The 23,551-nt window shown below is 44.6% G+C and overlaps 1 protein-coding gene across 3 annotated transcripts in view; it reads right to left on the reverse strand.

Moving 5' to 3' along the window:
• Nucleotides 1–23,551, reverse strand: part of LOC110494902 (breast cancer anti-estrogen resistance protein 1) — a 111,977-nt gene that overhangs the window by 10,241 nt on the left and 78,185 nt on the right. For all 3 annotated transcript variants that reach the window (XM_090217148.1, XM_036954526.2, XM_090217142.1), the window contains one exon: nucleotides 3,145–3,300. In XM_090217148.1, the coding sequence (XP_090073274.1) occupies nucleotides 3,145–3,300 (156 nt within the window). The remainder of the gene's footprint in view (nucleotides 1–3,144; nucleotides 3,301–23,551) is intronic.

The following is a 23,551-nucleotide window of genomic DNA, read 5'->3' on the forward strand; positions in this document are numbered from 1 at the left end:
CCAACTGGTTCTCTTTCCCTCATTCTCTCCTCCTTCCAGCTGGTTCTCTTTCCCTCTCTTTTACCATGTCTTGCAGCCATTTGTCCTGATATGTTGTGCTTGAATGCATGTGACTTGTTTTGGGAATAGATGATGTCAGTAGAGAGAATGGCTGTGTGTTTCTCTATCTGCTTCAGGAGCCTGTGTGTGTGCCTGTGCCTGTGTGCCTGTGTGCCTGTGTGTCTGTCTGTCTGTCTGTCTGTCTGTCTGTCTGTCTGTCTGTCTGTCTGTCTGTCTGTCTGTCTGTCTGTCTGTCTGTCTCTGTGTGTGTGTGTGTGTGTGTGTGTGTGTGTGTGTGTGTGTGAGAGTGAGGATGGATGACACAGGAAGTGGGTTCACCTTCCGATCCAGAGCGCATGCAGCTCAGGACACGCTGCTCACTGTGCTTTGTGGAAAAATACAACCTTTTTCTAACGCCTCCAGACAATGAAATATCTACTTCCCCTGCTAGTAATGTATGACCTCCTCTAAAAATAAATGTGGAATCCCAGAGCTGCCGTGGGTTTAAACACACAAAGAGAGTGAGAGAGAGAGACAGAGAGAGAGGGAGAGAGAGGGGAGAGAGGGACAGAGAGAGAGACAGAGAGAGAGGGAGAGAGAGAGGGAGAGAGAGAGGGAGAGAGAGACAGAGAGAGAGGGACAGAGAGAGATACAGAGAGAGAGACAGAGAGAGAGACAGAGAGAGAGACAGAGAGAGAGGGAGAGAGGGACAGAGAGAGAGACAGAGAGAGAGAGAGAGACAGAGAGAGAGGGAGAGAAAGAGAGAGAGAGACAGACAGACAGACAGACAGAGAGAGAGGAAGAGAGAGAGGGAGAGAGGGACAGAGAGAGAAACAGAGAGGGGGAGAGAGGGACAGAGAGAGATACAGAGAGAGACAGAGAGAGAGACAGAGAGGGACAGAGAGAGAGAGAGAGAGGGAGAGAGGGAGAGAGACAGAGCAACAGAGAGAGGTTTAATATTCCCAATACATCAGATAATAATGAGAGGTTAATGAGACACTTCGTAGAAAGACGACCAATCGAGTCAGGAAGTGTGTCTAAGCCAGCAGAGAGGAAAAATAGCCATCAATCTTGTGGAGGGGACGAAATTACTTCAGTGACATCAGAGACAATAAGTGGCGAGGCAGGACAGTGAGAGGACATGAATACCACACCCCCTCTCATACACAGGACACCACCATCACTGGGGTGGTCAAGGGTAAGAGGTCAAAACTAGTGTGGCTCAATTGCTGATGATATGGAAGATGAGAAATTGTATCTTCAATGATTTGTGTCTGTATGTGGGTGTATTACTGTATACTAGAGAAGCGAGAGAGTGCAGCATTTGAACATAAATACAGGTGAGAGAGAGAGAGAGAGATAGAGAGAGAGAGAGAGAGATGAGGCAGTGAATGAACTGAGAGAGAAAGCATACAGGACATTCTACGCCATTAAAAAACTAATTCAAATTAGTCCAAAACAAATTGAATATGTCATTGAACCAATTGCAGCGAGGTGTGGGGTCCACTTGCAAACACCCCATTGAAACCCTGCATGCAGAGTTCTGTAAGATTCTCCTACATGTCCAGAGGAAAACTACAAACAATGCATGCAGGGCAGAATTAGGCCAATATCCACTAATAATAAAAACTCAAAAAAGAGCAATTCAGTTTTGGAAACATATAAAATACAGTGACCCCCTCTCATATTATTACCAAGCCCTGCAATGCCAAGAGCTGAGCAAAGAATAGAGTCCCCTCATCCAGCTGGTCCTGGGGCTGAGTTCACAAACCTGTTCTACTAACACACTGAAGCCTCAGGACCAGAACATCCAATCAATCAGAATTAAACAAATTACAACACAATCAATTATTGGGAAACACAAGCAGAAAGCAAAATGCAGTGCTATCTGGCCCTAAATCGACAGTACACTATGGCAAACAATTTGACCATGGTTACTGATCAGAACCTGAGAAAAACCTTGACAAAGTATAGGCTCAGTGAGCACAGACTTGCCATTGAGAAGGGTAGACACAGGAAAACTTGGCTCCCTGTAGAGGAAAGGCTGTGCAACCACTGCACAACAGCAGAACATGAGATGGAGCTGCATTTTTGACAAAATGCCAAAAATATAAAACAATTAGAGACTGTCATTTCCCCAAATTTGAAACCCTTATTCAAGGTTTCAAAGACCTCTGAGAGTAGGCTACCCTTCCTGTTGGGGGAGGACGCAGAGAGCTGTGGGTTGGCAGCGCACAACATTGCTGCCTGCCGTAAGGGACATGATACCATGAGGGACAGTATCTGACAGACCAATCAACCTGCACAGACCAATCAACCTGCACATATCCTCTACTGTATGCTTATACTGTAGGCAATATGTACATTGTTACGTCATGCCAATAAAGCAAATTGAATTGAAATTGAGAGGGAGATGGGGAGAGAGAGAGAGAGAGAGAGAGAGACAGAGAGAGAGAGAGACAGAGAGAGAGAGAGAGAGACAGAGACAGAGAGACAGAGAGAGAGAGAGAGAGAGAGAGAGACAGAGAGAGAGAGAGAGATGGGGAGAGAGAGAGACAGAGAGACAGAGAGACAGAGAGAGAGAGAGAGCGAGAGAGAGGGAGGGAGATGGGGAGAGAGAGAGAGAGCGAGAGAGAGAGGGAGATGGGGAGAGAGAGAGAGCGAGAGAGAGACAGAGAGAGCGAGAGAGACAGAGAGAGAGAGAGAGAGAGAGAGAGAGAGAGAGGGAGGGAGATGGGGAGAGAGAGAGCGAGGGAGATGGGGAGAGAGAGAGCGAGAGAGATGGGGAGAGAGAGAGAGAGAGAGAGATGGGGGGAGAGAGAGAGAGAGAGAGAGAGAGAGAGAGAGACAGAGAGAGAGAGAGAGAGATGGGAGAGAGAGAGAGCGAGAGACAGAGAGAGAGAGACAGAGAGAGTGAGAGAGACAGAGAGAGGGAGGGAGATGGGGAGAGAGAGAGAGCGAGAGAGAGAGGGAGATGGGGAGAGAGAGAGAGAGAGAGAGAGACAGAGACAGAGAGAGAGAGAGAGAGAGAGAGAGAGAGAGAGAGAGATAGGGAGAGAGAGAGAGCAAGAGAGAGACAGAGAGAGAGACAAGCTGACTCCTCACCTGTTGGCTGTACTGGGCGCGGGTTGGGGGAACGTCATAAATATCCTGTGACTGCTGGGAGGGAGGCATGTGTCTGGGGGGGACGTCATACTCCTCCTGCTCCGACATTCCCGTGTCATACACATACACCTGGCCCACCCGCGTCGGCACCACCACCTGACGGAGAGAGAGAGCGAGAGAGGCATGAGGTTAGTGGAATGGTCCGTTATAAGATTTTAGCAAATTGATGCATCTTTAAGTCTTATGTACAGTTGAAGTCAGAAGTTTACATACACCTTAGCCTAATACATTTAAACTCAGTTTTTCACAATTCCTGGCATTCAATCCTAGTAAAAATGCCCTGTCTTAGGTCAGTTAGGATCACCACTTTATTTTAAGAATGTGAAACGTCAGAATAATAGTAGAGAGAATGATTTATTTCAGCTTTTATGTGTTTCATCACATTCCCAGTGGGTCAGTAGTTTACATACACTCAATTAGTATTTGGTAGCGTTGCCTTCAAATTGTTTTACTTGGGTCAAACATTTCGGGTAGCCTTCCACAAGCTTCCCACAATAAATTGGGTGAATTTTGTTCCATTCCTCCAAGTTAGGTTTGTAGGCCTCCTTGCTCACACACGCTTTTTCAGTTCTGCCCACACATTTTCTATAGGATTGAGGTCAGGGCTTTGTGATGGCCACTCCAATACCTTGACTTTGTTGTCCTTGAGCCATTTTGCCACAACTTTGGAAGTATGCTTGGGGTCACTGTCCATTTGGAAGACCCATTTGCGACCAAGCTTTAACTTCTTGACTGATGTATTGAGATATTGCTTCAATATATCCATGTAATTTTCCTCCCTCGTGATGCCATCCATTTTGTGAAGTGCACCAGTCCCTCCTGCAGCAAATCAGTCTTAGTGTATGTAAACTTCTGACCCACTGGAATTGTGATACAGTGTTGTTGTGATACAATTATAAGTGAAATAATCTGTCTGTAAACAATTGTTGGAAAAATGACTTGTGTCATGCACAAAGTAGATGTCCTAAACAACTTGCTAAAACTATAACAAGAAATTAACAAGAAATTTGTGGTTGAAAACCGTGTTTTAATGACTCCAACCTAAGTGTATGTAAACTTCCCACTTCAACTGTACTTTATAAAAGAGTGTAAAAACACCAGCAAATCAGCTCCAAGTGATTTCAATGTTCTTCTGTTCCAAAGTATTCCCATACATAACAGAGAGATATACGCTGACTGTACAGAACAGCCTTCAGAACAGCCTCAATTCATCTGGGTATGGACTCTACAAGCTGTTGAAAGTGTTGAAAGTGTTCTTGATACACATGGGAATCTGTTGAATGTGAAAAACCCAGCAATGTTGCAGTTCTTGACACACTCAAACCATTGTGCCTGGCACCTAAATCTTTTGTCCTGCCTATTTACCCTCTGAATGGCACACATGCACAATCAATGTCTCAATTGTCTCAAGGCTTAAAAATCCTTCTTTAACCTGATTTAACAAATGGATCATAGCTTTCACCTGGATTCACCTGGTCAGTCTATGTCATGGAAAGAGCAGGTGTTCCAATTGCAATGAACATTCAGTGTACATGATCATGTACAAATGTAAGCAAGGTTTGAAATGATAATGTTTTAGTGAAATATTACATCTGTTTGGGCTTATTGCAGTCAATTTGCAGTTTACTACTAATTGGTAATTATGTTCCGGTCCCCTGACCTTCCACTCAAGAAAAAATTGTCCCACGGCTGAATCTAGTTGATGATCCCAGCCGTAGATGATAACAGTAGAGAACACATTATATTCACTCAAGACTCAATCTTAATGAAATTCCCCTGACCCACAGTGAGGAGCCAAAACAGCCTGTAACAGAGTCAAGGTCTGGAGTAACCCAAGAGGCAGTAAAAACAGAATGGAGGTCTTGGCAGGTCAGTGTGGGAACAACGCCTGTCCTATTGTCTGCCTATTTACCCACAGTATTATAGTCTCAGTGTTATGTCAACTGTCTGGGCCTGGGAAATGAAAACAGACTGACTGATAACAGCATACTGGCTGCTCTCAATACAGAGACAGTAACTGGAACATAAGCATCCATCCAAACTAGTACTCAGATTTAGTATTCAATACATCACAGGATATTGAAAATCAAATCATTAGCACTTCCTATCAGGACCATATCATGTCATGTCACCACCACATAATGTCCTGCATCAGTGCTCCTTGGAAGTCTATCTGAGCACCTCTGGCTGTGTGTGTGTGTGTGTGTGTCTTTCTCCTCTCCTCTCACTTCCTTTAATCTGGCCCTGCTATCGATCCCCTGCAGGCAAGGGCTATGGAATCACACAGATAAGGAATGTTGTTATCTCTCTCCCAATCAGGGCACTGGGGAAATCTCTGATTATCTACTCCCAGCTACAGATACACTGCTGCTGCTGCCTTCACTACTGATGGGAGAGGAAACTAGCAGTCCAATCACACACACATGCCTGCACACACACCAGTGGTAATAAACCGTTTGCAACCTCCCAACTACAGTACCAGTCAAAAGTTTGGACACACCTACTCATGGGTTTTTCTTTATTTTGACTATTTTCTACATTGTAGAATAATAGTTAAGCCATCAAAACTATGAAATAACACATGGAACCATGTAGTAACCAAGAAAGTGTTAAACAAATCAAAATATATGTTACATTTAAAATTCTTCAAAGTAGCCACCCTTTGCCTTGATGACAGCTTTTCACACTCTTGGCATTCTCTCAACCAGCTTCATGAGGTAGTCACGTGGAATGCATTTCAATTAACAGGTGTGCCTTGTTAAAAGTTCATATGTGGAATTCCTTTCCTTCTTAATGTGTTTGAGCCAATCAATTGTGTTGTGACAAGGTAGGGGTGGTATACAGAAGATAACACGATTTGGTAAAAGACCAAGTCCACATTATGGTAAGAACAACTCAAATAAACAAAGAGAAATGACCGTCCATCATTACTTTAAGACATGAAGGTCAGTCAATCCGGCACATTTCAAGAACTTTGAAAGTTTCTTCAAGTGCAGTTGCAAAAACCATCAATCTGATGAAACTGGCTCTCATGAGGTCCGCCACAGGAAATAAAGACCCAGAGTTACCTCTTCTGCAGAGGATAGGTTCATTAGAGTTACCAGTCTCAGAAATTGCAGCCCAAATAAATGCTTCACAGAGTTCAAGTAACAGACGCGTATCTCAACATCCCTGTTCAGAGGAGCCTGCATGAATCAGGCCTTCATGGTCGAATTGCTGCAAAGAAACAGCTATTAAAGGACACCAATAAGAAGAAGAAACTTAATTGGGCCAAGAAACATGAGCAATAGACATTAGACCGGTGGAAATCTGTCCTTTGGTCTGATGAGTCCAAATTTGAGATTTTTGGTTCCAACCGCCGTGTCTTTGTGAGAGGCAGAGTAGGTGAACATGTGTGGTTCCCACCATGAAGCATTGAGGAGGCAGTGTGATGTGGGGGGTGCTATGCTGGTGACAATGTCGGTTATTTATTTAGAATTCAAGGCACACTTAACCAGCACGGCTACCACAGCATTCTGCTGCGATATGCCCATCCCATCTGGTTCGCGCTTAGTGGGACTATCATTTGTTTTTCAACAGGACAATGACTCAACACCTCCAGGCTGTGTAAGGGCTATTTGACCAAAAAGGAGAGTGATGGAGTGCTGCATCAGATGACCTGGCCTCCACAATCACCTGACCTCAACCCAATTGAGATGGTTTGGGATGAGTTGGACTGCAGAGTGAAGGAAAAGCAGCCAACAAGTGCTCAGCATATGTGGGAACTCCTTCAAGACTGTTGGAAAAGCATTCCAGGTGATGATGGTTGAGAGAATGCCAAGAGTGTGCAAAGCTGTCATCATGGTAGAGGGTGGCTACTTTGAAGAATCTAAACTATAAAATATATTTTCATTTGTTTAACAGTTGTGATGTCTTCACAATTATTCTACAATGTAGAACGTTCAAAAAAATTAAGAAAAACCCTTGCATGAGTAGGTGTGTCCAAACTTTTGACTAGTACTGTATATGTGATAAATATAGAAAATGCACTGTACTGTTCTCTGTTTAGTGTCATTTTTGCCTCAGTGGATATAATATTTGGTGATTGGTGTGTATTTGGCACACGTACAGCTAGGCTTACGCACTAATGGCAGAAAAAAAAGATGACAGAAAAACCTCAATGTAGCCTATATATATGAATTGCACAAAAATTATGCATGTATGGATTTTTTCATGCATTGTTTTCTCTTAATTCAACCTGCCCGCCACCCACCCACACACCCGCCCTTCATCCACACAATATTTCATGACCCTAATCCCGCCCACCCAGCGGATATAACCGCGGGATTTGGGGTTATGAGTAAAAACACACACGAGCGCAGTCAATCCCATTTCCAAAAAAACTGAAAGGATCCCTGGTCCTTTCCTCTGGAGCCTAGGCTACAGTAAGGGTGTGTGGTTCTGGTCGTGTCTGCTAGCCTGTCTCTTCTCAGTGCCAGACAAGGGCAAAACTAAACATGAAGAAGCAAGCTGAGGAGATCTCTAGACGTCACTGAAGCAGCCATGCCTAGCTCACTATGGGTTTCAGAGGCGATAACTTCACAGAGTTCTGACAGGTTCCCCTGGTCCCATCCCCCCTTCTCTCTAGTTGATCCCCTCACTGCCAGACACCCCACATCCCCTCTGGACACCCCAGTGAGGAACGAGGGGAGGGACTGCTCCCTATAGGCCGTCAATATCTCAGCCTGGCCGACAAAGGAAGCATTGGAGCCCATGCAGATGCATGTTAGTGTTCAGCTGATGAGGACCAGGATCAAAGGGTCGTGATTAGCATGACACAGTGACAGAGGAAGTGGATTTCTCCAGTCTGACTGATAGACACTGGATTAGATATAGCCAAGCCACAATCCATACAAAATAATGTAATGACATAGGGCATGGGCAAAGAAGCCCTAAAAAACACTATACTATACAATACAAAAACCTCACTGATACTAACTATACAGACTTGGATAAACTTGGATTAGCTAACACAATGTGACATTGGAACACAGGAGTGATGGTTGCTGATAATGGGCCTATGTACGCCTATGTAGATATTCCATTAAAAATCTGCCGTTTCCAGCTACAATAGTCATTTACAACATTAACAATGTCTACACTGTATTTCTGATAAATTTTATGTTATTTTAATGGACAACAAAATGTGCTTTTCTTTCAAAAACAAGGCCAAACTTTTGAATGGTAGTGTATATTTGTAGCAACTTGTGCAATATGTTATGAGAAAAAGAAAATCACATTCTTCATTACACCTGCCATATAATTTTTCATTATGAAGCTTAACATTAGTCCCCAGTCACTCTAAAATCAAATTGTATTTTTCACATGTGCCGAATACACACAATTGTAGACCTTACCATGAAACGCTTACTACGGAGAGCGTTATCACACGTCCAGAACAGCTGATGCTCTCATGCATGCTTCAGTGTTGCTTGCCTCGAAGAGAGCATAAAAAGCATTTAGCTCATCTGGTAGGCTCGCGTCACTGGGCAGCTCGCGGTTGGATTTCCCTTTGTAGTCCGTAATAGTTTGCAAGCCCTGCCACATCCAACGAGCGTCGAGCCGGTGTAGTAGGATTCAATCTTAGTCCTGTATTGACGGTTTGCCTGTTTGATGGTTCGTCTGAGGGCATAGCAAGATTTCTTATAAGCGTCCGGATTAGTGTCCCACTCCTTGAAAGCTGCAGCTCTAGCTTTTATCTCGGTGCGGATGTTGCCTGTAATCCATGGCTTCTGGTTGGGATATGTACGTAAAGTCACTGTGGGGACAATGTCGTCGATGTACTTATTGATGACGCCTGTGACTGAGGTGATATATTCCTCAATGCCATTGGATGAATCCTGGAACATATTCCAGTCTGTGCTAGAAAAAACTGTCCTGTAGTGTAGCATCCGCGTCATCTGACCACTTCCCTACTGAGCGAGTCACTGGTAGTTTGTCACACAACACAATATGTCTCAAGTTGAGGGAGAGTGCAATTGGCACACTGACTGCAGGAATGTCCACTTGGGCTGTTGCAGGAGAATTTCAATGTTAATTTGTCTACCATAAGCAACCTCCAACGTTGTTTTAGAGAATTTGGCAGTACGTTCAACAGGCCTCACCCCGCAGACCAATTGTAACCACGCCAGCCCAGGACCTGCACATCCGGCTTCTTCACCTGTGGGATCGTCTGAGACCAGCCATTCAAGCAGCTGATGAAACAGAGTATTTCTGTCTGTAATAAAGCCCTTTTGTGGGGAAAAACTCGTTCTGATTGGCTGGGCCTGGCTCCTCAATGGGGATACCCTCCCAGAACCACCCATGGCTGCGCCCCTGCCCAGTCATGTGAAATCCATAGATTAGGGAATTATTTATTTATTTCAATTGACTGATTTCCTTATATGAACTGTAACTCAGTAAAATCGTTGAAATTCTAGATGTTTCATTTATATTTTTGTTCAGTATAGTTACAGTATGGATTTCAAAACTATATGTTTGCCAGTTAGATATCTTATAACTATTAAGTAAACTGTCTAAAATGTTCCAAAATGCTCTGCAGTTGTGCATTTGGTTTGCTAATTTTGTAGTTAGTTAGCTATCTAGCTAAGTGGTTAGCTTCTTCCAAAATGAAGCTTCACTTGGTAACCTAACAGCAGAGAATCCCCTCCTGGATCAAGAGCCTTGCTGTCTAATATTTGTTTTGTGTGTGCAGCAAACTGTGAGTAGCATTTTTGAGTTACGTGTAAAATTGTATAAGCTGGGATGTCTGTCCTGCAAATAGTTTTGGTCAGAGACTGTATAAGATGTTCACAATACATTTTTAGCATTTAGTTAGCATTCCATATGGAATTTTACATGCACTTGTTAGCATTGCTAACCTTTGGTTTACAGATGCTAAGTGGGGTCTGAAAATAGTGGCCTTTGTGTTCAGTGCCGGTATTACCAAATATCCCTGTGTGGCACAAGGCCAGTATGAAGGTATGACAATCTGGATACCGCCCAAGCATATAATGCAGCAATAGTTATTGATATTTGAATTCACATTCACTAAAATAAATCCATTGTCCATTTTAGATGGTCAGATGAACAAATACACATATACAGTTGAAGTCGGAAGTTTACATACATTTAGGTTGGAGTCATTAAAACTCGTTTTTCAACCACTCCACAAATTTCTTGCTAACAAACTATAGTTTTGGCAAGTCAGTTAGGACATCTACTTTGTGAATGACACAAGTAATTTTTCGAACAATTGTTTACAGACAGATTATTTCATTTATAATTCACTGTATCACAATTCCAGTGGGTCAGAAGTTTACATACACTAAGTTGACTGTGCCTTTAAACAGCTTCTGATAGGCTAATTGACATCATTTGAGTCAATTGGAGGTCTACCTGTGGATGTATTTCAAGACCTACCTTCAAACTCAGTGCCTCTTTGCTTGACAACATTGGAAAATCAAAAGAAATCAGCCAAGACTTTAGAAAAACAATGTAGACCTCCACAAGTCTGGTTCATCCTTGGGAGCAGTTTCCAAATGCCTGAAGGTACCACGTTCATCTGTACAAACAATAGTACGCAAGGATAAACACCATGGGACCACGCAGCCGTCATACCGCTCAGGAAGGAGATGCGTTCTGTCTCCTAGAGATGAACGTACTTTGGTGCGAAAAGTGCAAATCAATCACAGAACAACAGCAAAGGACTTTGTGAAGATGCTGGAGGAAACAGGTACAAAAGTATCTATATCCACAGTAAAACGAGTTCTATATCAACATAACCTAAAAGGCCACTCAACAAGGAAGAAGCCACTGCTCCCAAACCGCCATAAAAAAGCCAGACTATAGTTTGCAGCTGCACATGGGGACAAAGATCGTACTTTTTGGAGAAATGTCCTCTGGTCTAAAATAGAACTGTTTGGCCATAATGACAATCGTTATGTTTGGAGGAAAAAGGTGGAGGCTTGCAAGCCAAAGAACACCATCCCATGAAACACAGGGGTAGCAGCATGACGGAGGAAAATTATGTGGATATATTGAAGCAACATCTCAAGACATCAGTCAGGAAGTTAAAGCTTGGTCGCAAATGGGTCTTCCAAATGGACAATGACCGCAAGCATACTTCCAAAGTTGTGGCAAATGGCTTAAGGACAACAAAGTAAAGGTATTGTAGTGGCCATCACAAAGCACTGACCTCAATCCTATAGAAAATATGTGGGCAGAACTGAAAAAGCGTGTGCGAGCAAGGAGGCCTACAAACCTGACTCAGTTACACCAGCTTTGTCAGGAGGAATGGGCCATAATTCACCCAACTTATTGTGGGACGCTTGTGGAAGGCTACCTGAAACATTTGACCCAAGTTAAACAATGTAAAGGCAATTCTACCAAATACTAATTGAGTGTATGTAAACTTCTGACCCACTGGGAATAAATCTAAAATCTAATAAAGCTGAAATAAATAATTCACTCTGCTATTATTCTGACATTTCACATTTCTAAGACAGGGAATTTTTACTAGGATTAAATGTCAGGAAAAAAAAATGAGTTTAAATGATTTTGGCTAAGGTATATGTAAACTTCAGACTTCAACTGTAAACACTTGCATACACAAATTGCACGCACCCTCATGCACCTGCCTTTGCTGTTGATTCTGCTCCCCTTCTCTGGCTCTACTTTGTGGAGGTTACCTCAGTAGCCTGCTGGACTTGGATTTAAGAAACCAATCACATTATTTGCTAATGAAACGTCACAACTCTCCCGGATATTCTAATAATATTTGCTCTCCCAGTCAGGCTGCCTGCCACTTGAAAGGTGACAGCCCAGCTAAACGGGTAATTAAGCCATTGCCCATTAAATAAATCTGACAATCTGCCTCTGTTAATATGTCTCATCCCTGTATCCTTCCTCCATCTCCTCCCCTACAGCTTCCCTTAGTTCCCCATTCATTCAGAACCAGTGTCTAAAGAAATTGAGTAGATGTCCTTAACTGACAGCCTATAAACTGAAATAGGACCAAGGAAAAACCCCAGAACAAATTAAATCAACTGAATCAAAGTCATATTTGAATCTCTCCATACAGCAAACTCCCTCCCTCCCTCCCTCTCCCTCCTCCTCCCCCCTTTTCTTTCTCTTCCTTTCCCTGCCTTCAATTCCTAGTCTCTCCAGACAACCCATTCTCCGCAGAGCTAGCCAGCTTCACACACGTTTAAAAAACACAGCAGGTGTTTCATCTAACACATCCTAGGACAATATCGCACAGCCTCCTCTGCAGCCTTCTCTACCACAAAACACTCATTCTCCTCTCATACTGAGATATAGATCAGATCATAACATGTACTGTATGCTCCACTTGAGTTAAAGAACACCTACCTTTTACAACAACATAGTAACAACATCCCTGTTCCTTTGTGCTAGACGGGTGACGGGATGGAATATGCAAGCACTACTGACAACATGTCATTCTGAGTTTATTCATAATTATTATTCTTGACTTGTGTATTGTCTGGCATGTTTTTCTGGTTCACATGAATGTAAACAGACTACAGAAATATGGATCACACACACCATCATGTTCCTGGGCGCATCACACTACTATTGACAGCAGTAAGTGAGAGTCAGATATCTATCACTTAACCTGGCTCTTATCGACAGATCCTCCATAAGCTATTAAAGAGATTAGAGGGCAACATTATTGGTTTTTGGTAATTGATCACATGGTAACGAGCCAGCCCTATCAATGCCCTCCTTAGCTGGCCCTTAACCTCATCTACGTTAATGGAGGATCCCTCTGAGGCCATGAACTGCATAACTAATGGTGATCAATAGTGTGAATTATCAATGAGGAAGGTGTTGGAGAGGGGAGGGCACGGGGGCACATATGGGCTTTGGCTCTTAGCCAAGCCCTCATCAATAGTGTTGAAAGGCTTCTGTCAATGGGAGTGGGGGGGGGGGGGCGGGGGGGACAACACCCAGCAGCCAGCTGTCACAACATTCTATCAGGTCATAATAATGATGTCACTAAAAGACGAGGAGACATTGAGGTTGTGGAACAATGGGGAGCGGTGCCGCTCTGACCTGAGCCCTCACTGCTTTACTGGGCTGGCAGCTGGCCATAAGGTCTGTCTGTTGGAACAGAGGTCACCCCGAGGAGAGGAACAGATTGTAGACCCCCCCACCACCCACAGTCCACTGACCCCTAACCCAGCTGACACCATGTCTGTCTGTTCAGATCGTTTCAGAACACAAGGGTTTTTTCCAGTCCACCTGCAATAGGAAAGACAAATAAAACTTCTGCTGAGCCTTGTGAAGTGGTCTTTCAAGTGAACAGAGGTCAGAGTACGGAGATTAATATTCCACGTTGGATGTCACATGTTTTAAAATGAAACTGTTCACATGTTTTAAAATGAAACTGTTCACGTGTTTTAAAATGAAACTGCTCACATGTTTTAAAATGAAACTGCTCACATGTTTTAAAATGAAACTGCTCACATGTTTTAAAATGAAACTGTTCACGTTTTAAAATGAAACTGTTCACATGTTTTAAAATGAAACTGCTCACATGTTTTAAAATGAAACTGTTCACATGTTTTAAAATGAAACTGTTCACGTTTTAAAATGAAACTGTTCACATGTTTTAAAATGAAACTGCTCACATGTTTTAAAATGAAACTGTTCACATGTTTTAAAATGAAACTGCTCACATGTTTTAAAATGAAACTGTTCACGTTTTAAAATGAAACTGTTCACATGTTTTAAAATGAAACTGCTCACATGTTTTAAAATGAAACTGTTCACATGTTTTAAAATGAAACTGCTCACATGTTTTAAAATGAAAATGCTCACATGTTTTAAAATGAAACTGTTCACATGTTTTAAAATGAAACTGTTCACATGTTTTAAAATGAAACTGCTCACATGTTTTAAAATGAAACTGTTCACATGTTTTAAAATGAAACTGCTCACATGTTTTAAAATGAAACTGTTCACATGTTTTAAAATGAAACTGTTCACATGTTTTAAAATGAAACTGTTCACATGTTTTAAAATGAAACTGTTCACATGTTTTAAAATGAAACTGTTCACATGTTTTAAAATGAAACTGTTCACATGTTTTAAAATGAAACTGTTCACATGTTTTAAAATGAAACTGCTCACATGTTTTAAAATGAAACTGCTCACATGTTTTAAAATGAAACTGTTCACATGTTTTAAAATGAAACTGTTCACATGTTTTAAAATGAAACTGTTCACATGTTTTAAAATGAAACTGCTCACATGTTTTAAAATGAAACTGCTCACATGTTTTAAAATGAAAATGCTCACATGTTTTAAAATGAAAATGCTCACGTTTTAAAATGAAACTGCTCACATGTTTTAAAATGAAACTGCTCACATGTTTTAAAATGAAACTGCTCACATGTTTTAAAATGAAACTGTTCACATGTTTTAAAATGAAACTGCTCACATGTTTTAAAATGAAAATGCTCACATGTTTTAAAATGAAAATGCTCACGTTTTAAAATGAAACTGCTCACATGTTTTAAAATGAAACTGCTCACATGTTTTAAAATGAAACTGCTCACATGTTTTAAAATGAAACTGTTCACATGTTTTAAAATGAAACTGCTCACATGTTTTAAAATGAAACTGTTCACATGTTTTAAAATGAAACTGCTCACATGTTTTAAAATGAAACTGTTCACATGTTTTAAAATGAAACTGCTCACATGTTTTAAAATGAAACTGCTCACATGTTTTAAAATGAAACTGCTCACGTTTGAACATTTAACTCAGATTTTTATGGCTTCTTTAATACCCATACCATAAGAACTTTTTGATGCTTATAAACACCATTTAGCAGACACTTTTTTCCAAAGTGACTTACTGCGTGCATACATTTTACATATGGGTGGTACCGGGACTCAAACTCACGACCCTGAAGTTACAAGCACCATGCTCTACCAACAGAGGTACAAATGACCACATTTAAACACCTACAGTAGATTCAAACACCTTAGATAAGGTGTTACCAATAACCTAATAATCATAATTTCATACCTATGATTAGGAGAATTCAATGAGATTTAGGTTTTGGTAGAAACTGCAGTCTGAATCTACTGATGTGTGTTTCTGTTACTCCCAGAGGAAGCCCATTTCAGTTCACATGCAGCGTGAGAGTGTTGTAAAGTTAACACAGTGCCCTGACTAGACCATGAATAACAAAGCTCTGAGTGCTATTGCACAAGAAGGGTCAAAGTCCAAATGCTGAGGGGAGTTGAAGTAACTTAATCTTTTTATCTTCATGAGGATTAGGTGGCCGACCTCGCAGGAAAATTCCTCCACATACACCCCCCCCCCACCATCTCCCCCATCTCAGCCTGATGGGAGGCCATCTGTGGCACAAGCTGTGAACATTCCTTTTTTTGTACAGGGGGATAGAGGGATGTGTAGGGGGGACGGGGGGCACTCTGTGTCCTGCTGGCATGGAGGAATCATTCAGTTGTTCAGCAGATGATGACATTCCCTCCAAGCCTCTCTTTTCAATGTTATTTTCCTCATCTTTTCCCGTACATGGCTGAGGGACTGGGGAGTGTTGCCCCTGCCTCGCAGCTGCACAGGTTACAGGCATGATCAGCTGTGATGTCAGCTCCCGTCCCAGCGCAGCACAGGGCATGGCAGGCTGCAGCTGCGTCATGGCAACCCAGCTCCCGGGTCCTCAGCTGGAGTGTGATGTGGCTGCCAGAGAAGAGAGAACTCATCTGCACCGCCGCCCAATCCAAGATGGCGGAGAGAGCGAGAGAGGGAGGCAATGTGGCTGGACACAGTACAGGTTAGACACAGAGCACAGATTACAGGACAGAGGAAAGGTCAAATAAGGGTCAATCGAAGCTGTCCAAAAAGTAGTAATTTTATCCTATATGTACACGGTAAACTGCACATTTATAAATGTATGTGACAAGGTTCCAACAGACCACGTCAGCTATATTTAGTAGTGGCATCGGGTTTCAATTTCCGAGCATGCTCTTAAATAAGGTTTTAATCCTCCCTCAGACATACGGTTGTTTAACCTAACATTTTCAAAGCAGCTGGTGTGTGACCCAGATGAGAGCTGGTATCCCTCCCAGCAGCAGCAGCAGTAAATGGGAGCAGAGAAGCCTGGCTGTAGCAGAGTCAGTGTTGGGGGTTGAGACGCTGACGCAGGGTGGTAGATTTACAGCCCCATATCCCTGGTTCCCTGGTCCAGGCTGCAGGATTAATCAGAGCCTAATTAACTCCACATTTGTGTCGGAGCTCTCCGGCATGTGGCATGCCCCGGGCCAGTGTGGTTCAGCCTGGTGAGCCTGGCAGGACTGGGGTACAGTACTCCTGGAGACAGGGAGCCCCCAACCACTAATCCGCAAAGACCCCCTCAACAGCCCCACAGGCCTGGGATGCATGCCACACATAGCTGCCATGACTGGGCAGGGCGTGAGTGGCTGGGAGCACCACTCTCTACTCCTCTCTCTGCGTGTTTATCTACAGTCCCCACATAAAACGCCACAATCTTTCTTCAGCATCTCCTGGCAACACAACACTTAGGTCTGTCTCTGCTCTCTCCAACCTATTCATTCGAATGGACGTGACTGCGTTACCGTGGAAACGCAGTGAGAGCGGTATCCAGGCAGTGACAGGGTATCTGTCACAGGACAGGTCAGAAGAGAACAGGAAAAGCTATTCATCTCTACTTTCTATGATTACATAGAGCGATAGTCAAGTGGGAATAGAAATGCTTGTATGTTGTTTGCATCTACTGTATGTTGTTAGCCTAACAATGAGCAGTTGTAAGCATTTCACTGTTAGTCTACACCTGTTTACGAAGCACGTGACAAATAAGATGTGTTTTTAAACATGAATGACAGTAGAACATAGCCCAAAGTAGCATTTGGTCCCCATTATTTCAAGCTTCATGTATTTCCTGTCTCCTTAATGAAGGTTAGTCCATTTTATCCCTGACCCTACTGAGAGGACCGTGAAAACATCAAAGACCCCCTACTGAAGCCGAGACCACTGGGTTTACTACTCACTAATAGGTCCAACCTCACACACCACACACACACACTCACAAACAAACCCATACATGGACACAATCACACACACATCCTCACACTAATGACCCTTCTCAGAAGTCAGGAGTGTGTGCTGAGTTGACAGAGGAGATGCAGTGTGTGTGTGTGTGTGTGTGTGTGTGTGTGTGAGGACACGCTGAACCCTGTGTCCCTTCACTCTGACCTGGCCTCTCTCTCTCTCCAGTTTGACTCTCCCAGCCCAGAACAAAGAGTCTTTCTGGTTCCTGTGATATCCCATCCCTTTGATGAGGGCCACTGGATAACACAGAGGCTTGTGAGGACCTGTTGTTTATGCTGAGGGCAGATCCATGTCCCCGTGTCCCTCATTACCCTCCTATCGACTCCCCCCAGTCCCTCCCCTCTATCTGATGCAGGCTTTGTGGGGAGGTGATAACAGGACCAGGGCTGGAATTGTACATGAGAGCCCAAAAAGGCCCCACCCGCGCTCCACTGCTCAGGGCACTGTGTCCCCTCTAATTCCCTCTGCACTCTCTCACTCTACCCTTCCCTCCTTCTCCCTCTTTCCCATACTCCCTTTCTCTACACTATCAGAGCAGAAAATGAGTCCACAGCAGGTAATGGAGGAGAGACCCGGCAGGCAAGAAACAAGGCTTTTAAAAACACACACACACACACACACACACACACACACACACACACACACACACACACACACTGAATCACATCTACAGAGGCAGTGTGTGTGACTCACATATAGATTCACCTGGGTCCGTAGTGAGAGGCTATACAGTAGAGATCCCTCAGTGCTACTGACCAATGAGCCCACAGTCAGTGGTGGAAAAAGTACTCAATTATGTCATACTTGAGTAAAAATAAAGATACCTTAAAAGAAAATGACTCAAGAAAAAGTGAGTCACCCAGTAAAATACTATTTGAGTAAAAGTGTAAAAGTATTTGGTTTTAAATATACTTAAGTATCAAATGTAAATGTATAAATAATTTCAACTTCCTTATATTAAGCAAACCAGACGGCACACTCCAACACTCATTTACAAACTAAGCATTTGTGTTTAGTGAGTCCGCCAGATCAGAGGCAGTAGGGAGGACCAGGGATGTTCTCTTGATAAGTGTATGTGGACCATTTTCCTGTCAAAATGTAATGAGTACTTTTGGGTGTCAGGAAAATGTATGGAGTAAAAAGTACATTCTTTTCTTTAGGAATGTAGTAAAGAAAAAGTTAAAGTTACCAAAAATATAAAAAGTAAAGTACAGCTACACCAAAAAACGACTTAAGTAATACTTGAAAGTATTTTTACTTTGAACCACTGCCCACAGTAAGAACCACTGTGCCAGATGGGCATCCTCTATCTCCTTCGTCCCTGGGTACCGGCATGTACCCACAGCTCACCAGTCCTCAACTCACCCTCATGCACCAACACCCTTCACAGAGAAATGCCTGAGCAGCCACCATCCAAGAGGTTACCACATACCCACACAGTTCCCTTTGGTGATGCCTTGGACTAGAAGAGTGAACTCTGTTCCTATAAAGACTAACCTAACCACTTCAGTACTATGCTGTCCCAAACCAAACACACTTCAAGTTGGGCTTCTAAAGCTTGGGCCCAATTGAAGGCCATAACTGAGGACAGGCAGAGCCATTAAAGCTGCATCCCAGCATTGAGTCATTACTATCCTAGCACTACTGTTACTGCTGGAGCATGGGCTCAGGCTGAGCAGGACTGTCTGGAGCTCCAACCACAGCTACCTGACCCTCCCAGTGTTCTCTTCCCAGAGCACAGCCCAGAACAGCTGGGCAGGGACGCTCACATCTGGAGGCTCTATTTATACACTGTCACAGTCACACAGACCCAGTGCCACAACATTCTGAATGTATTCTGAATGCATGGTGGAGCACCGTGCAGAGATGCTTATCCAGTCACTCAGCTCCAGCTCTACATTACATTGCAGTGGAAAGGCCCGGGGAGCAAGGAGTCGAACGACTGTCACTGTCGTTCTGCCCCTGAAGAAGGGGCAGATAACAAATAAATAAAGGTCAAATTAAAAAATAAAAAATAAAAATTGAGCAGCGTGGGGCAAGGCCTCCCTCTCTCTCTCCCCCCTCCCTCCCTCTGTCTGCTCGGGCATGTGCAGTGATGTGGGCCGAATCAAAGAGCCCCTTTTAGAAGGGCACTCAATGCTCAACAATTAGGCCCAGAGATACCCTTTTAATCTATGGAGACATTAACCCCAGAGTGCCGCAGAGCACTGCCTACATTCACACAATCAGACAGGAACGCTTTCGTGGTCAGGAGGATGTCTCCGCTTACATAGACAGAGGAAGTGAGGGAGGGTATGGGAGGAGGAGAGATATAGAACAGGAGGGAAGAAAGAAAAGAGACTCCTAAAAAGAATTGGGACTGTGATAGAGTGTGTGGCAGAGAAGAGAAGAGCTCCTCTGGCACCCAGGCTGAGACGAAGCGAAGCTACAGAGGCTGTGTGGGAGTGAGGTACAGAGAGGCCGTGTGGGAGTGAGGTACAGAGAGAGGCCGTGTGGGAGTGAGGTACAGAGATGCCGTGTGGGAGTGAGGTACAGAGAGAGGCCGTGTGGGAGTGAGGTACAGAGAGGCCGTGTGGGAGTGAGGTACAGAGAGAGGCCGTGTGGGAGTGAGGTACAGAGAGAGGCAGTGTGGGAGTGAGGTACAGAGAGAGGCAGTGTGGGAGTGAGGTACAGAGAGAGGCAGTGTGGGAGTGAGGTACAGAGAGAGGCAGTGTGGGAGTGAGACACAGAGAGAGGCCGTGTGGGAGTGAGACACAGAGAGAGGCCGTGTGGGAGTGAGACACAGAGAGAGGCAGGGCACATAGAAACGTGTGGGTTACAGCTAAAGAAGGCCACAAAATTACAAGCCCATGAGGCAATAACGGGAATACAAAGCACCCATCTCATCTCTATGGATGAGCACACTTCCAAACCCCGGACTGACAGCTGCACTGCTTTTAGACGGATGCTCCAGTCTGCGGAAGAGTGCCTCCTCGCCGTGAACACCCATCTACAGTATCTCTCTCTTTTCCCTCCTCACATTCACTCTCTCTTTCAATTCAATTCTCTTTCTCCCTCTCACACAGACACACATACGTGCCTGCACGTTCACATATATGTGGGTGCTCACACGTACACGTAAGGTGCTACCATATTTGGAGCTACCATATTTAGTATATTTATGTGCTAGATGGGTGAAGAGATAATGTCCCAGTGCTCAGTGAGAGCTATACCTACAGGCAGCAGATACACCTACAGGCAGCAGATACATCTACAGGCAGCAGATACACCTACAGGCAGCAGTTACATCTACAGGCAGCAGATACACCTACAGGCACCAGATATACCTACAGGCAGCAGTTACACCTACAGGCAGCAGATACACCTACAGGCAGCAGTTACACCTACAGGCAGCAGTTACACCTACAGGCAGCAGATACACCTACAGGCAGCAGTTACACCTACAGGCAGCAGATACACCTACAGGCAGCAGATACACCTACAGGCAGCAGTTACATCTACAGGCAGCAGATACACCTACAGGCACCAGATATACCTACAGGCAGCAGTTACACCTACAGGCAGCAGATACACCTACAGGCAGCAGTTACACCTACAGGCAGCAGATACACCTACAGGCAGCAGATACACCTACAGGCAGCAGTTACATCTACAGGCAGCAGATACACCTACAGGCAGCAGATACACCTACAGGCAGCAGTTACACCTACAGGCAGCAGATACACCTACAGGCAGCAGATACACCTACAGGCAGCAGATACACCTACAGGTAGCAGATACACCTACAGGCAGCAGATACACCTACAGGTAGCAGTTACACCTACAGGCAGCAGATACACCTACAGGCAGCAGATACACCTACAGGCAGCAGATACACCTACAGGTAGCAGATACACCTACAGGCAGCAGATACACCTACAGGTAGCAGTTACACCTACAGGCAGCAGATACACCTACAGGCAGCAGATACACCTACAGGCAGCAGATACACCTACAGGCAGCAGATACACCTACAGGCAGCAGTTACACCTACAGGCAGCAGTTACATCTACAGGCAGCAGATACACCTACAGGCAGCAGATACACCTACAGGCAGCAGATACACCTACAGGCAGCAGATACACCTACAGGCAGCAGATACACCTACAGGCAGCAGTTACACCTACAGGCAGCAGATACACCTACAGGCAGCAGATACACCTACAGGCAGCAGATACACCTACAGGCAGCAGATACACCTACAGGCAGCAGTTACACCTACAGGCAGCAGATACACCTACAGGCAGCAGTTACACCTACAGGCAGCAGTTACACCTACAGGCAGCAGTTACATCTACAGGCAGCAGATACACCTACAGGCAGCAGATACACCTACAGGCAGCAGATACACATACAGGCAGCAACTATACCTACAGGCAGCAGTTACATCTACAGGCAGCAGATACACCTACAGGCAGCAGTTACATCTACAGGCAGCAGATACACCTACAGGCAGCAGATACACCTACAGGCAGCAGTTACATCTACAGGCAGCAGATACACCTACAGGCAGCAGATACACCTACAGGCAGCAGTTACATCTACAGGCAGCAGATACACCTACAGGCAGCAGTTACATCTACAGGCAGCAGATACACCTACAGGCAGCAGTTACATCTACAGGCAGCAGTTACATCTACAGGCAGCAGATACACCTACAGGCAGCAGATACACCTACAGGCAGCAGATACACCTACAGGCAGCAGATACACCTACAGGCACCAGATATACCTACAGGCAGCAGATACACCTACAGGCACCAGATACACCTACAGGCAGCAGATACACCTACAGGCACCAGATATACCTACAGGCAGCATATACACCTACAGGCAGCAGATACACCTACAGGCACCAGATACACCTACAGGCAGCAGATACACCTACAGGCAGCAGTTACACCTACAGGCAGCAGTTACATCTACAGGCAGCAGATACACCTACAGGCAGCAGATACACCTACAGGCAGCAGTTACACCTACAGGCAGCAGATACACCTACAGGCAGCAGTTACACCTACAGGCAGCAGATACACCTACAGGCAGCAGATACACCTACAGGCAGCAGTTACATCTACAGGCAGCAGATACACCTACAGGCAGCAGATACACCTACAGGCAGCAGTTACACCTACAGGCAGCAGTTACATCTACAGGCAGCAGTTACACCTACAGGCAGCAGATACACCTACAGGCAGCAGTTACACCTACAGGCAGCAGTTACACCTACAGGCAGCAGTTACACCTACAGGCAGCAGCTATACCTACAGGCAGCAGATACACCTACAGGCAGCAGTTACACCTACAGGCAGCAGATACACCTACAGGCAGCAGATACACCTACAGGCAGCAGTTACATCTACAGGCAGCAGATACACCTACAGGCAGCAGATACACCTACAGGCAGCAGATACACCTACAGGCAGCAGTTACACCTACAGGCAGCAGATACACCTACAGGCAGCAGATACACCTACAGGCAGCAGATACACCTACAGGCAGCAGATACACCTACAGGCAGCAGATACACCTACAGGCAGCAGATACACCTACAGGCAGCAGATACACCTACAGGCAGCAGCATGCAGTCATTTCTTCAGCAGCAGATCACACACACCTTCATTTTCTCTCCCCTCACGTCTCACTCTCTTCCCTCACTCCACAATGACCCCTCCCCCAAAATGTCTGCCTGCTCCCCCATCTCCTCCTCCCTACATTTCAGGTGAGCGCCCACCAGGTCTTTTTAAACACTCCTGAGATTACACATTTACTTTCAGAGCAGGGAGTCCACAAAACCACCAGCAGAATCTCAATCCACAGAGCAGAGCAGAGGAGAGGAGATGAGCTTGTGCTGTTAGCCCTGGGCAGCCTGCTCCTTATCACAGCGTCTCTCACCTGCAAACAGGCCAGGGTCATTAGAGGCTGCAGGTGATAAGAAGGCTTGATCTACCTACCTCGGCCTAATCAAAGGAACCCAGGTTCAAACAGGCCGTCCTGCCTCCACCTCTCCCCTAACCATCTGCTTCACACAAAGCAATGAGCTCGGCCATGAACGTGTCATACAGTCACAGACACACATTGTACTTTGAATACTTTCTAGACAGTTGCAGGAGAGTGAGGTTGTAAAGATCAGGTAGTAGCTCCAGTCCTCACTCAGAGTGGTG

The sequence above is a fragment of the Oncorhynchus mykiss genome, chromosome 2 (genome assembly GCF_057628025.1).
Source record: "Oncorhynchus mykiss isolate SJ-2025 chromosome 2, ASM5762802v1, whole genome shotgun sequence".
NCBI lineage: Eukaryota > Metazoa > Chordata > Actinopteri > Salmoniformes > Salmonidae > Oncorhynchus > Oncorhynchus mykiss.